This window comes from Polyodon spathula, chromosome 2 (assembly GCF_017654505.1).
Source record: "Polyodon spathula isolate WHYD16114869_AA chromosome 2, ASM1765450v1, whole genome shotgun sequence".
Taxonomy (NCBI): Eukaryota; Metazoa; Chordata; class Actinopteri; order Acipenseriformes; family Polyodontidae; genus Polyodon; species Polyodon spathula.
In genome coordinates, this window is record NC_054535.1 from 52,060,047 (window position 1) to 52,076,152 (window position 16,106).

Genomic DNA, 16,106 nt, shown 5'->3' on the forward strand with positions numbered 1-16,106 from the left:
GCCCAAGCAGGGAGAATGGTTGAGATGGGAGAGTGTGGAACAATGCAAGATTGGCTGGCAAGACCTATGGACAATGGAACACAGCAGGATCAGTTTCATCATCAGATCGACATATGATGTTCTCCCATTTTATGTAACGGAAATCATAACCTGTTGTCAGTCGAATAAATATAGTGCAGAACTTTAGAGCTGTTGCCACCCACAGTATGTATGTATGCTAATTAAAAAATTTCTGACCGGTATTGTTGCTTCTAATTAATTAGTAAATAGGGTGTGACACTTTGGGAAATACCATGTGCAGTCATCTCAATTTTCCTCCAGCCAAATTACTGTCACTTAGTAAATGAGGCCCTCTAAATACCAGGTCGATAGTGTCAGAACTGCTCCATAATAATTGCTGCTTTGTGATTGTGCTACATTGCATGCTTATTTAAAAACTGCATTTATGAGATGTAAATACACTGTGTATGGATTGATGGTATTATTTCATTAGATGTAACCCCTTTAATTCATTTATGATTAGCTTGGCTTGACCAAAGGCAAACTTTCCTGGTGGCTTGAAGGTGCAGTGGTTGAAAAGTGTAAGAACCCCATTGTTCAGACTTTACCTGATCTGTGGAAAATCAGAGAGTGTCAAATACAAGTGCTGTCAACCAATCACATTTTGATAGCACAAAAAAAATCATGTGAACAATCATAAAATTCTAAATGGTGTGAAACTAGGATGACCAAAAAGCAACTAAAGAGATACAGGAAAACTGTAGGATTATTATTATTGTTATATTTTTTGTAGTTGACCTCATGATGTTAGTTACACTTTATAGATTATACAATATACTACTCTGTGTACAGCTATGGCCAAAAGATTTACATCAACTAAAATTTTTGGATTGAGGCAATAAGTAAAATAAAAAAAATAAAAATCTAGATATTATTTAACATCATGTAATAAAAGAAACTACAAAAAGCAAAAGTCTACCGGAAGACACAATAGTAGTACAGTATTTCATGTTAGATTTCAAAATGTCGCATTTTTCAATTTACAAATTACTCAACACGCATAAATAATGAGCTGCAATCATGATAATGAGGGTCGCAATGAGCACTGCCTGTGCATCAGTCTATTTAGCAGCCACACGTACAGCCCAGAGGTGAGGTGAGTTAGGATTACAGACAGCAGCAGGCGCTGTATGAGATTTGTGGAGCACAAAAATCAAACCAAGCAAGAAAAGGTCAGAGGAAGTCAAAGTCCTCTTGTTGCAAGGAAAAGAAAAGTTTTCTGAGGAGGAGCCGAGAGTCCTTCTTACGGTTGAGTTCACTCCGCATGAAATTGAGCTTTTTGTAAAAACCACATCCAACATCAGTTATGCCACCAAAGAGGCCATATGGTCCTCTATAGTGGAGAAAGTCAATGCTGTCGGTGTTGCCAGGAGGACAGTCAACCAGGTGATGAAAAGGTGAAATTCAGCTATTTGGTCTAGGATGACCTGCGGAGTGAGACGATAACACCTTACCATCCTCCGGCATCCCAAACAAAGTGACCCTGGGTCTTTTTTTTCTAAACATCTACACCTAAATTATAACCAAAATATGTATTTTAAATAATTCGAATTAAGACAGCTCTATCCCTCATGCAACGTAAATGATGTACAGTACTTCATATAGAAATGTAAACATTGGCAGCTATCTGGATAATTCCACTTGTCTGTCGACAAGGATTAGGCTATATTTCAGACTATATGAGGCAATGCTTTTCATATGAAGGGAAATATATGGTTTGTTGGTTGGTTGATTAGTACCTGTAATAGCAGGCGCTCAAAAGCCAGGAAGCTGTCCCACTTGGTTAACTGGGGGCTCCTCAGTGTCTGTACAGTCGCCAGGGAGAGCTGCAGGGTCCCGCAGTGGTTCTGCATGGCTTGGAAGTTGTTCTTAAACAGATGGATGTAGGAACTGAGTTGCTCAGGTGTGACTCTACCTGCAGAGAAAAAATGACGGATGAAGACCATGGTACATCTCCTCTTTTGAGCAGTATAAAAAAAAAATACAAAGTAAACATACAATGTGCTATATTTAAATAATTAAAGATAAGCACATCTTTCTAACAGCCACAACTGACATACCAGGGTGTGGAAAGTTTCTAATCCTTCAAAGACTGACTTAATACTAAAACTGCTTTACAAGTGTATCTACAGAACAAGCAGCAGCTGTTTCTGCATTTCCTTAATTGATTCATTTCTTTATTGCATTCTCTATATATTAAGTTATTAATCTGCAAATGTAGGAATCTGCAAATGTAGATATAACAAGCATCAGCATATAATTATCCCGTGTGTGTGTGTATATATATATATATATATATATATATATATATATATATATATATATATATATATATATATATATATCATCATCATTAAATAAACAAAGTGCATCTAAGCTGCAGAAACTCACATGACAAATATTTCTTGTGATGTTGCCTTTTTAGGTCTTTTTTTTTTTTGCTTTGTGATGTCTTAAAACCTTAACATTTTTCTGAGAAATGCCTTTAAAAGAATGTGAAGAATGCTGTATCAAATCTTGTAAGAAAGAATACCAATAGCCAGTGGTCCTGTATTCTAATGAAGGAATACTGTTTATTGATAAAACGTTTTATGTTTGAAAATGGAACCATTTTATTTTTATAAACATAATTAGGACAGTAACAGGGATGTGCTTGTATTGTCTGATCGATGGATCTGCTCCACAAACTCTGTATGTGAGCCACAAAACATGTTAGATACACTTTTGCCAGCTAAAAGATTTAAAGCATCCGGCTGTAAAAAATAAGCCATACTGATAAATAATAGGAAAATAACATTATTACTCTGATAGATACATTTTCCTTTTTTAAACAAAATAAATGGTAGCTCATAAAACATAACTTAGAAAAAAAGTTTATGTCTGGTGTTTATTTTGTAAGAGCTACAATACTACATTAAGAATGTCTGTCTGCATACATTCCTGATACATTTATATCAATTTGTGTTTAGAAGGCCTGAGATGGACTTGCTAGGTACATGTCGTTGACCACAAATACACCTTTCCCTTAGTTTTTCAGAGCCGGTCATATTGAAATAAGTAGTTATGTGAACTAAGGTTGTTTGGGTTTTCTGTCTAAAATTAAAATGTATTCAAATGAAACTTGAAAGTTGTCCAAAATAAATCCAGACACAGAAAAGGACACAGACTCCCCTTCTCAAAGCTACAGTAAGGTTAGCCAGAATGTACTCCACTTTTGTGCCAACCTTAATTTAACTAATGCTAACACACAAACCCACTGATAGGTTGTCTACAGCATTTCAGTGATTTGTTTGAATCAACTTTGTAACCGAATAGAAAAAAAAAGGCATAATGTGTAGAACTTGTAATACGAGAGTTATATTCAAATATGAGACAGCATATTTTTAATCCCTTACAAAAGCTGTCGATATTATTACAAATATTACAAAAGAAACCCTGCTGTCTACAGTATCTGTACTGTACAAAACATAACACTGCGTACAAAAATGCTGCCCAAATTAGCTGTCAGAGTAGAAGTTAATTAGAGAGTTGTTTTTTAATTACTGTAGCTGGGGCAAAAAATATAAATGCCAGCAGAACAAGCAAGATGTGCAATAACTTGAACAGGTTTACAGATAAAAAAAGAACAGTAAAATAGGAAAGTCAAGGTTTTTCCACTTTTTTCTCATGTTAGTAACAAAGATATATTAATGCAGACAGTTGCTGGCTGACAACGTGAAAACGTACCACATAAACTTACTGTCAGTTCTCAACTGAGACTGGCTCTATCTTGCAATCTAAGAGAGAGTCAACCCCCTGCATCAGAACCACATAAACCAAGGTTAGTGGCGCGAGCGTGCAACCTCAAGGACCCTCGTGCCTAATGAACGTTAAAGTGATAGAACCTAAAGAAAGTATGCGGCGTACCCCAGCTACCCTCCCAGGTGGGGGCAAGTCAGCACTATCATACGCAGTCCAGACTGTATCCACAATTCAGTACAACAGTCGCTGCTTTGAGAGGGGCTTTCCTAAGGTCTGTACACCGTGACAGACAAAGAGCTGGTCAGTATGATGCAGAGCTCTTGTCCTGTCCATGTAACACTTTAATGCTCCATTCGGGGAGAACGACCCTCCTTGGAGGGCATAATCACTGAGCACCCTTAAGAAAACAGGTTGACAAGAAATGAGCATCCGGATATAGAGAATCTACGGGGGCATGGCACGCCAAAATGGCCGCTAAATATACCTTTAAAGTAGAAGGTAACCTACCAGCATCGAGCAGTTATTGCAGAAACTGTACGATAATTAGCATAGGGCAAGAGAATGGGTCATTACACTTAGCGTATAACGACCTAGTGGAGCCTGCCCTAGCATTCTGCAACATGCCCATGACCTATAATTGGAATCTGCCCGAGATCCAGGTGAAGTGGGATCTCGAAGGGCTGGCCTTGTAATAGCTAGCACTGGGTCGAAAACCAGATTCTCCTGGGCCATTAGGAAAACTGTCGCCTTCACTAACCGGACCTTCTCTAGAAAGGCCGGGATCAACGGCATTAGCAGGAACATGTAAAGGAGCGATCCTGGGCCACTCGTGGGCTAGTGCGTGATGCCTAGGTCAGTGTGTCATCTCCACAGAGGCAAAAAGATCGACCTGTATCTTCCTGAATCGTTTCCAAATGCGCTCCACCAACTGAGGGTGGAGCCGCCACTCTGACGGATGCACACCCTCCCTCAAAAGGAGGTCGCTGCCCAGTTCACCACACCAGGAAGATGCATCGCCCGTAGGGATAGCAGGTTCCATTGAGCCCACATCAAAAGGTGAAAGACAATGCAACGTAACCTCGAGGACCAGAGGCCACCTTGGTGGTTGACATATGCCACTACTGCAATGTTGTCCATCTGGATCAACACATGAGTTCCTTTCAGCACTGGGAGGAAGTGCTGGACAGCAGGTAAAACAGCCTGCAACTCCAGCATGTTTATGTGCCTGGGCGTCCAATTGCCTGACCAGGTAACGCGGACTCCTCAGCCTTCCCAAACTACCCCCCAAGTTGGAAGTGTCCATCATCACCACTTGACGGTTCAACACTACTCCTATCTGCACACCTTCACACAGGTGAGAGGTCGTCCTTCACCAGTGCAGCGCTGCCGAAAACGAGTGACACATTCTCAGCCGACGGTGTCGCACTTCGGACGTACTTGAAATGCATTGAGCCACACTTGCAGCGGGCGCATGGGGAGTAAGCCCAGCTTGATGGCTAATACAGCTGCAGCCATCAGTCCCAATAGTTTTTGCATAACACCAAGGTAACCGATCCCTGTCGAAACAGGGAGAGGCAACCTCGAATAGCTGCTACCCTGTCATCCGACAGGTATACGTTCAAATCGCACTGGAGTCCAGTCGTAGCCCCAAGCACGTTGTGCACTGCACCGGTGTAAGCTGACTTTTTGCATCGTCGATGGTGAGGCCCAGCTTCGCCAGATGCTCTGTCACAATCGCTGTGTGGGCCACTGCTACCTCTCACGACTGAGAACAAATTTTGCCAGGTGGGTCACCAGCGCCTCCACTGCATACTCCCACTTGAGCTGTGTCTTCATAACCCTGCACTGCGGGTTCGGGCACACATGGTCCTTGGGTAACCCCTCCACCCGTGGAGTCTTCACCAAGGCCGCAATGGTGGAATCCACTGGGGGAAACCCTGCCAGACCCAGCTTATCCGTGGAAGCAAGCTGTAAGGCTTGCTTCAATACGCTTGGTGCCTAGGCTGGACGATCCCAAGAGGAGCACACCTCCTCTATTAAGTCCGGGAAAGCTGGGAAAGGCTGTGGGAGTGGAGCTACGGTCTGCGTCTGGAACAAGGACCAGTGTGGCTCAACCGCTGTTGTCAGGGGACCTGCAAAAAGGTTGTAGTCCGTCCCATCAGGATATTGCAGCTCTAGAAAGAGTGCAAAGAAGAGCGACCAGAATTACTCCGGGTTTAAAAGGCATGTCATAAGCAGACAGGCTAAAAGAATTTAATCTATTCAGCCTTGAACAAAGAAGACTAGGTGGCGACCTGATTCAAGCATTCAAAATTCTAAAAGGTAATGACAATGTTGACCCAAGGGACTTTTTCGACCTGAAAAAAGAAAGAAGGACCAGGGGTCACAAATGGAGATAGACAAAGGGGCATTCAGAACAGAAAATAGGAGGTACTTTTTTACACAGAGCATTGTAAGGGTCTGAAACCAACTCCCCAGTAATGTTGTTGAAGCTGATACCCGGGCTCCTTCAAGAAGCTGCTTGATGCGATTCTAGGATCAATAAGCTACCAACAACCAAATCAGCAAGATAGGCCGAATGGCCTCCTCTCGTTTGTAAGCTCGCTTATGTTCGTCTTATGTCTCCTTCAACAATACCTGGTAAAAGAGGGAATGGGAATGGGAGCATTTAAGCACCATGGGCACCGAGGTACCAAAGCACTGGGGGACTAAGTACAGCATGCAACAGCTATCATCAAGAACTGTGCACCTTGACGCTTAGTGCAGGGCACACAGTGCGTGCAGAGTTCCCCAAGCACTGTGTGCACCGAGTGTACGGTTACCATGTGTACCGAGTACTGTTTGCACCGTGTGCACCAAGTACTGTGCGCACCAATCACCGTCTGGACAGAGTGCACCGAGCACTGTGCTTACCACGTGCATCGAGCACCATTTGCACCACGTGCACCGAGTGCACTGCATACACCAAGCACCGAGGTACTGTGCACCATACACACCAAGCATCATGTGCACTGAGGCACGACGCGCACCGAAGCACCGAAGTACCGTACGCACCGAGTGCACTGAGCACAGAGGTACCGAAGCACTGGGGGACAGCTAAAGCAGTAGTGCCTGCCCTGACCGCATGTAGTCACACACCTGCTGAGCATGTAGCATAAACCACGCAGACATACAGGCTAAAGCAGCAGTGGGCGAATTGAAAAACAACAGGGGGATAAACGCACACTTTTTTTTTTTTTTTTAAGGCACGACACATCGTGATAGGCGGGCCGTGGCAGCCGGCGAGGTCTACTCTACTATGGGGCAGGTAAACACGCAGCCTTGGTGGAGGAAATACACAGCTAACTGGCTGTTTTTTTTTATACTGCACTGCAGCTAATCCACAGCACAATGCGGGCAAGCTGGGTTGCACAATCAGGTGACAGAACAACACATTTTTTTATTTATTTAAATTTCACACTACTGCATGCACGGCGCATGGCCGAGTCACTCAATAGCAGGGATACGGCAAGGCCTAGCCCCGGTGAACGAACTGTGTATACCCAAGAGTGTAGGCAGAAAAGACATACACACTCACTCCTTTAAATCAATACTGCACAGACAGTCACACCCATACGGCAGACAGTAAGAAAAGGCAGTCTGCAACGCGAGTGAGGCAGGCTGCTGAAGAAAGGAGAAAGAGGCTTTATTTTAGAGCTGCTGATTCCATGAAAGCGGCAAGCCAGCTTTCAGCACGAATGCAGGGTAACTGCTGTCAACTGAGAAAAGCTATTTTGAAATACGCTCAGTTTCAACAGAGGTCTTCCCTTACATTCTTGAGAAGCAAAATGAGAACGTGGCTTCTGTGGGCTGATTATTTAATCCCTCAGTGGGAAAGGATCAAGGACGCCACCCCAGGAAGGGGCCTATCGACAGCTCTGATATAAAGAGCTCAGTGAATACCTACCAATAGGTACGCATAAGTAATGTTTCTTCGAATTGAAAGGGAACTGATCAAAGCATGTAATCCACATTACAAGGAAGCAATAAAAAAAAAAAAAACATTGGGTCCCATTGACTAGTTAATTATTTAAAAGATGTTTTGTCCTGTCATAGGTTCATTTATATACAATTGGAAGAGGCCAATGCACGTCAACTGTAACTAGTGCTGGGATGAACAGAGGGCGGCAGGGCAGGGCGGGCGTAGCCCCTGTGTGTGTGTGTGCCTTTATTTTACAGCAAGACATTAGACTATGTAAAAATTTAAAAAAAATATCCCAGGAGTAAAGAATACATTGTTTAGGCCTTACTTTACCCCAGTGAATGAACTACAAAACAAAGGATGCCAAATAGCACTTCAAGTTAAATGTTGTTTTGTCTATTCCTGAAATAAATAGCACATAAAGTTGACATTGCATTTTATTTATTTGTACTTGTTTTCGATTCCTTGTCATTGCCATTTTTTTGTAGTAAACTGTGGCCATAGACACGTTTTCAAAAAGTAATAACATGAGGTTTACTTGTGCCTTTTTGTAGCTGAACAAGCAAACAAAAACTGAAATTTAACTTTAAACACTTAAAAAAAAACAAACATGGAAATGCCGTTGTAAAACGTAGGGGAAAAAAACTCACCGTTTTGGACCTAATTTATTACATTCCACATAACAAAAAGTAGCAACAAAAATATATACTATCTCTACAGAAATCACTGCACAACATTTCCAGCAAGTTGGGCACTGTTTAAGCAAGGCATTTCAGAATGACGTGCTTGCCTTTATGTCCCATGAGATTCTAACAACGCTGTTTTGACCCAGATGGCTTTCCATAGATCACTGTGTGTTCGCGCATTCTTGGAAATCCCTTCTTGTTTTAAAAACAAAAAAGGGTTGTATAGTTTAACACATGTTCATTTACAACTTAATCTGTTCTGTATTGCAAACTGCTATTCACTTCAAGGTGTCATTAGTTTACCATAACTAACAGACAAAAAGGGGTAATTGAGGTAAGGTAATTTTCTTGTCATGAAAAGACTTCCTGTTACCAAGGTCAAGTCAAACAGGTTTGAATAACTGAAAAATCCTAAACACCATTAATCCCAAGACTATCTGCCAAAACATTAAAACAATAATAACACATTAGAATGTGGTGCCTGTACACACGGACCTGGCTTGTCAAAGTTTGCCAATGTTTGCTTCAGTTCAAAGTAAACATAACACATGTCACAGGGATGTTTTTTGTTGTTGTTTTGTGCAACATATTTTATCTCAATAATTTGTTGTTTAACGTGCTATTGTTATGAGAGTAAAAAGCCTCTTCCTAGTCTTGAAGCCAGTTGTCAATAAAAAGAAAAAGCACTCTCTTTGTGTTTTCAAGGGAAGAGTTAACAAAGACACTGTGGGAGCTAGACAGGATGGCTGCAATCTGTGACCAACCCATCCAGGCTTAGAGAGAAGAACCCTGCTTCCATTCCTCAGCATTAAAATAATCCCTGACTGCACTGGTGATAAACCAGAACTAGTTTATTAAAGAAGGTTTCTGCATGTTGTGTTTTACTTGCTAATAACAGAGAGAATACATAAGATGTCAACATGTGGTTTTGGTTTCCTTGTAAGCCACATATACAAACATGAAACTTAAAAAAAGAAAAAAAAAATACCCCCAGAAGAGGGCACTGTGTACCTTTCACAGTCACACATCCACCCATGAAACTTGTTTACAGGATACTGAAGGTTGGTTTTGTTTTTACAATGTTTATTTTAACACAAAACTAAAACTCATGTGGGGGATACTGGTATTGGTGAAAACCACTGGACAAGATCATATAACGGGGTCTACAGAAAAAGAAAAAAATGAAGATAACAAATCCATTTTTTAAAGTATCTCAAAAGCAGTTATAAAATCATATAACTGAAAACAAAACTATATTCAAACTAAATGTGCTTAGTGTTGATGTGTGCAATTTCTATGCTCCCTTATTTACTTCTAAAAATGAAGTCTAGATCTAGTTAAAATATTCATTTAAGAATAAAGCCTTGTGAAAAGATTTACATTGTCTTTGTTATTAAATACATTTTTAATAACAATCCTGCTGGGATGACTGGGGTACTTTGTCAATGAAAAGAGGATTATGCAATCTCATGAACATTATGAAAGGCGGTATTACCAAGGCTCATCTTAATAGGCAGGTTTTCTTTGCTGGCAGACTCCACCAGGTGTCTCCGGACCTCCATCACAGCCTCCTTGTGCTTCATGTTCAGCATGGACTCCCACAGGGCTTGAGCTGCAGGATCACTGCAAGGAAACGGGAGGGTCATGTTAAACGGCTGCTGGACAATCCAGCAATTACAGAACAACTGAGCAACGTCACTGTAGCATCAAGCACAGCTCGTTGCACAAGAAGCTCTGAAACAGGGACTGCTACGAGGAATAACAGAAAACACTGTTTTCTTAACTTCTACATCTTACAAATTAAAGTATAGAAGCAACTGTAAAGTACCAAAAGAGTATTGCAGAATAGACATCTATGCAGCTTGCTTCTTGGGGGTTGACTACAGTTCGAACTGTGGGTTCATATGAGGCTTGCTATAAAGTACTGCTTTTTGAAACATGTCTATCAAAGTGTACGCTTAAGATTCCTAGACTTCTTGACCAGACATCTGCTTTTGAAAAAGAAAAGATTCTTTGACATTGTTTTATTGCTGCTGGTGTACTTTGTTCCTTTGTATTCCACCAAGTTATTTTCTGTTTAATGATACACTGTTTTTACCTAATTGAGCATGTCTTACAGTCTTGCAAGAAGGGATGATTTAAGAAGTAGTGTTACTTTGATATTGCATTCTCTTTTCTTAGAAAAAAAGAAAGAAAAACAGCAATCTTGATTTTCTTCCTCTTGAAAAAAACAAAATGAGAAAAAAAAGCTCTTTCTATCACAACTGCTACCACATGTTTAATATCAGATGTAATCTGCTCCATTCCTCAACACTGCAGACTGGAAAGGGGGTTGAAATTTAGCAATGCTGTGTTTGAAAGGAAACTAGATTTTTTTCCTTTTGTTTTTTGTTGTTGAGCAGTTAATGAAACTAAACAAGCAATCGCACGTCCAGTGGCATATATATATATATATATATATATATATATATATATATATATATATATATATATATATATTTTTTTTTTTTTCCATACAGCAGCTGAAGAAGAAGGACTTGTAGCCTGAAATGCCATGATATAACTGATTTTTTTGTTGTTGTGTACCTGCATTACCTTTTGGTAAACAGCAGTTTTCCTTTTTCAAATTATATATCAGAACATGATTAATATTGTTTTCATATTAGAATCCTTTCCTACTTCATCTCCTATGTCAACAGCTGCCACATGTACCACTAATTACAACAAACACTGTAAGGCACAGATTTAAAACAGAGATATGGACAATTTGAAAAAAAAAAAAAAAAAAAAAACAAGGTTCACACCAATAACAGAAGAATTTAAACAAACGCTTTTAAAAGAGCAAGAACATGACATATACCTCACGACATTGCGTTCAGTGGGAGAAACGAGAGAATTTCACCAGATACCTGAAAAAGACCTGGACAAACACCTTTCGAATTTCACCTTTGAACCGAGTTCTCTCCTTAGCATTTTTAGCAGCGTTGACTGTAACCGTGACTCATAACTGTGAACACAGCATTTTCCAGAGCAGCCCATCACAGTTTACATAAACCAGAGAAACTATCACAGCCAAACAAAAACAGCTTCAGAAAGAATGTAAAGGCAACCAACCATACAAAAAATTTAAGAAAATATACATAATTTTGATCAGTTTATGAATTTCATTACTAAAATAATAGAAACAATAGAAATAATACAACATTTAACAATTCTTGTTTCTCTGAGATTTGTATACATACCAGTAAATAAATAAATAAATAAATAAATAAATAATGAATGTTCTACTCACTGTCAGGTTTAAGAAACATAAAATAATAACACGGGTCATATAGTAATGCACAAGTGGTGGCAACACGCAACTCAAGACATCTTGTGTGGTAATATATTCTGACCCATACAATAATTTCACGCAAATTCTTTTAGGCTTTAAGATACAAAGGGAAAACACAGACTGCAGAATCAATTGCTTGTTTAGTATCTTCACTTACAAGTCTTGCCTCTAGTAAACGTGACCAGTATCTGGGAAAAGCATTAATTAACTATTAGTATGCTACCAGCAACACCAAACAATGCCAGTAAAAGAATAAACAAAACAATGGAAACCAAGAAATTGTCTTCAGCTTGAATTCACTCAAGGTTGTTAGAGGTTGACTCAGTCTCCTGGAAGGCAGGTAATAAAGTGAATAAAGCTTAAATTGAGTCTGGATTCTTTAAAATGTAAGCTGTGAAAATAGTCTTCAGATTAGTCAATTGTTCACAAGCAGCTGTCATTTTGACGAAATGTCAATTTTAATGTGACCGACCGGCACTCACGGTCGTTCGTTTGTCCCTTTAAAAATAGACCCAGGACACAACAACAGCTCTTTCGGAGCTCTTACTACATTTTTAAAAAGTCCCTGACTTAACACGCAGGACAGCTAAGCCGTTTACCTGTCAAAAACAAAACAAACAGTTTTAACACGGCACTCTTTGTATTGACTGCTTGGTAGCAGAAGACACCTTCTGCCTCCTTCTACTTAGCAGACCCGAGCAGACTGACTGCTCTCCTTAAATACCCTGCACCTCGCTCCAATTTACAATGATAGCCAGGTTCAGGGGACAATTACTAATAAAATAATTAAACAAAATGTGCATTTTCACGTGTTTTATGCAGGGAAGATAGCAAAACCCTCCCTGCTGTGTACAATATATATATTCAACACATAACTTTACTTAACATCTAAAATCCTAAAGTACTTGTAATCAAATCTTTAACTTTGCCCCGAATGATCACCGGAGAAAGGGCTGGATGTACACTTAAAGTCAACATAAATTGAAATATATTCAGTCTTGTATTAGCTAGGCGTACCGGAGGTTGCGGTGGAATATCCCAGACATAACCAGACGAAGATTGCACATATTGGTGGAGGAATTGCTGTTTCAGTGGAATACCTAAATACTTAATGACTCTTGGTTTTGCAAAGACATTTCTTTCGTACCAAAGTGGAGATGAAACGTAAGGAAAACAGAAACCGGAATCTGAACTTTCCCTTCACAACAGGAAAGCCTTCGATCACTTGGTTTGTTGAAGACACAGATCCGCTCAAGGAGGAGCAAAAATCCGTTAAGTATTCAACACGTAATGTTATTCTCTTATGAACTCGAGATTAAGCATACCTTAAAGTAAAATTAATGTTTTCTTTTAGGTAGAATGTAAGAAACCTATTATTGCTTTCAATTCATGTTTTGAGTTAATGAACACTATAGTAATTGTTTGTATGTGAGTTATACAAATTGATGTGGGTTTTACAAGGTAATTATCATTCTGTGTTTAAAGTTAGAATCCAAATTTGCTGTCTTGCTATTAGATAATTCTCGTAAGGTTTCTGGACGACGTCTTTATCTCGCAAGAGTGAGAATTGCCTTCTGAACCAAAACACATATATGAGACTGATTCAACAAAGCTTTGATTATCAGATGTTAACGAAAGTAAATATTTGTGTTATTAAGGATACCCCTGTTAAGACTATCCTTCAACTTCAATGACTGTCAGGAGTGTGATTGTAACCTTTAAAAGGAATCTACTATAGATTGGATCGCTAATCAACTGTTAGGAGTGGGGTGTCGTTGTTTATATTTTACTTTATGTGCTGTTTAGTTTAGTTAATTCTTCCTTTCTGTATTACTTTAGTTTAGTTGTTGCACCTTTTCTCCTTTATTTAGTTTTATTTGTAATAAAACTGTTCCTTTATATTCACTGGAAGCGTTGTTCAGCCTGATTATTTCAATAAAGGTGGGTTCTACATGATGTTGAATCAAATAAGGTATTATACTTAACCTAGTCCAAATACAAATATACCTTGCACTCTACACTGACAACCTATGCTCTGTGCTGACAGGGCACCACAAAAGACTCAACTGATTTGGCTAATCAAATTAAACTTGGAAACAACGGCGTCATTTACATGTTTTCCTCACGTTGCTATGTAGTTCTGATTTAGGAAATCAGCCGTACCAATGCAGATTACTCAATTCATAGTCATTTAGGGGAGTAGATATTTAAATATCTGTGTCTGCTTACTAAGTAGGAAAAGAACAACCCTGAATATCGTGAGGAGAGCTTCATGCATTGCCATGAAGATAAAAACATTTAACAAGAGCAATTAATTCACGTGTTGTTGTGCACATTCTGAATTACACCATGCATTAGCTACTTGTTTGTTTGAATTTCATATTCTTTATATATATATATATATATATATATATATATATATATATATATATATATATATATATATATATATATATATATATGTGAGAAAGCGATTGACCCTGTCCTTAAAGTCGCGCTGCCAAAAGGTCGTCCTTTTGCTGTTTCACGATGTATTTCCGTGACAACGTCACACAGTCATGACTGTAGAGTCAATTTTCAAGTTCATGTAAACCAAGCCAATGTTGCCCAGGACTGTACTCTTTCAAGGAGTCATCAAACAGGAACATGGAATAAACAAATCATTTAATGTGTCAACAGATACTGGATGATGTTATTCATTACTGTTTATTTACATAGGTTATTAATTCCACTGAGAAGCAATACATATTTTAATACAATACATGTAGCAGACAGCAGTTCGTAAAATCGTAAAACAACAAAAATAATATATTCACAATCCTAGAAGTACTCCTCAGGTGACACAATGTGTTGATTCATAATTCCATTGTGCCTACTGTATGCCAATGTTGACTTTTTTCATGGTCTGTGAATGCATTCAGCAGTTGCTCAATTCTGGAAGGCCACCCAAGTAAGTATTATTTGCCAGTCCAATGTAAATACAAAATACACAACCACATTAAAATATTAGAAAGATCAGTATGACTAATGAAATCCTGGTCGATTTTGACCTCAGCCAGAGAAAAAGGGCTCCCATAAGCTATACTGCAGACCAGAGAAACTGCCTGTTGCAACAGTACACATTGTACATTTCTCAAGACATCTTTTAAAAGTTTATTAATATTTTAAATGTCATCCAAAAAAGTAACAGTACTGGGCAGCAGCACGGTAGTTCTTGGGCAAGGTTTTAACAATACTGGATTGCTGTTTTATAGAATCAAAACTAGGGTTTTGTTTCAAATGCCACTGGTGTACTGCTTATATATGATCTTCACTTACTGTAATGCTTTAAACAATATACAGTACCATGAAAAAGTATTTGCCCCCTGTCTGATTTTCTGCATTTTTACACATTGAATTTGGTCAGATCTTTTTGTGGGTTGTAGAAGTATATAGAGGGAGTCTGACAGAAAAATGACACCAAAGTTTGGTGCTTCTTTCATTTGTTTGGTGTGCAAGGTAATCAAACATGCAATCTTCACGTGTGAAAAAGTTATTGCCCCCCTAGTTAACTCAACACAATTAAAGGGATAATTAGGGTCAGCTGTTTGAACACTTTGGTTAACAATCAGGACTGATGTGGGCCAACCCTGCCCAGTATAAATCTGACTAACTTTGGCCCTTACCATCAGAGTGAAGTTGTCAGCACACAAGTTCTAGAGGCACATCATGCCACAATCAAAAGAAATTCTTGAAGACCTCTAGAAAAAACAAATTGTTGATGCCTATCAGTCTGGAAAGGGTTACAAAGCCATTTCTAAGGCTCTGGGGCTCCACCAAACAACAGTCACAGCCACATTGTCCAAATGGAGAAAGTTTGGGACAGCAGTGAATCTTCCCAGGAGTGGTCGTCCTGCCAAAATCTCTCCAACAGCGAGGCGTAAAACTGTCCAGGAAGTCGCAAAGAACCCTAAAACAACATCCAGGGATCTTCAGGCCTCTCTCGCCTTAGCTAAGGTCAGTGTTCATGACTCCACCATCAGAAAGACACTAGGCAAAAATGGGATTCATGGCAAAGTAGCAAGGCGGAAACCATGAATGCTTGTCTCAAGTTTGCCAAAAAGCACCTGGATGATCCTCAAGAGTTCTGGAACAATGGACAGATGAGTCAAAATTTGAAAAAAAAAATTGAACTTTTTGGCCAACGTGGACCCCGTTATGTTTGGCGAAAACCAAACATTGCATTCCAGAGTAACAACCTCATACCAACGGTCATACCAAGTGGTGGTAGTGTCATGATTTGGGGATGATTTGCTTCATCAGGACCTAGACATTTTGCCATCAT

The 16,106-nt window shown here is 39.4% G+C and overlaps 1 protein-coding gene across 1 annotated transcript in view; it reads right to left on the reverse strand.

Annotated features, from left to right (window-relative positions):
- Window positions 1–16,106, reverse strand: part of scfd2 (sec1 family domain containing 2) — a 229,292-nt gene that overhangs the window by 189,810 nt on the left and 23,376 nt on the right. The window contains exons 3-4 of the mRNA XM_041224930.1: window positions 9,944–10,071; window positions 1,800–1,975 (exon numbers count right to left, since the gene is read on the reverse strand). Coding sequence (XP_041080864.1) covers window positions 1,800–1,975; window positions 9,944–10,071 — 304 coding nt within the window. The remainder of the gene's footprint in view (window positions 1–1,799; window positions 1,976–9,943; window positions 10,072–16,106) is intronic.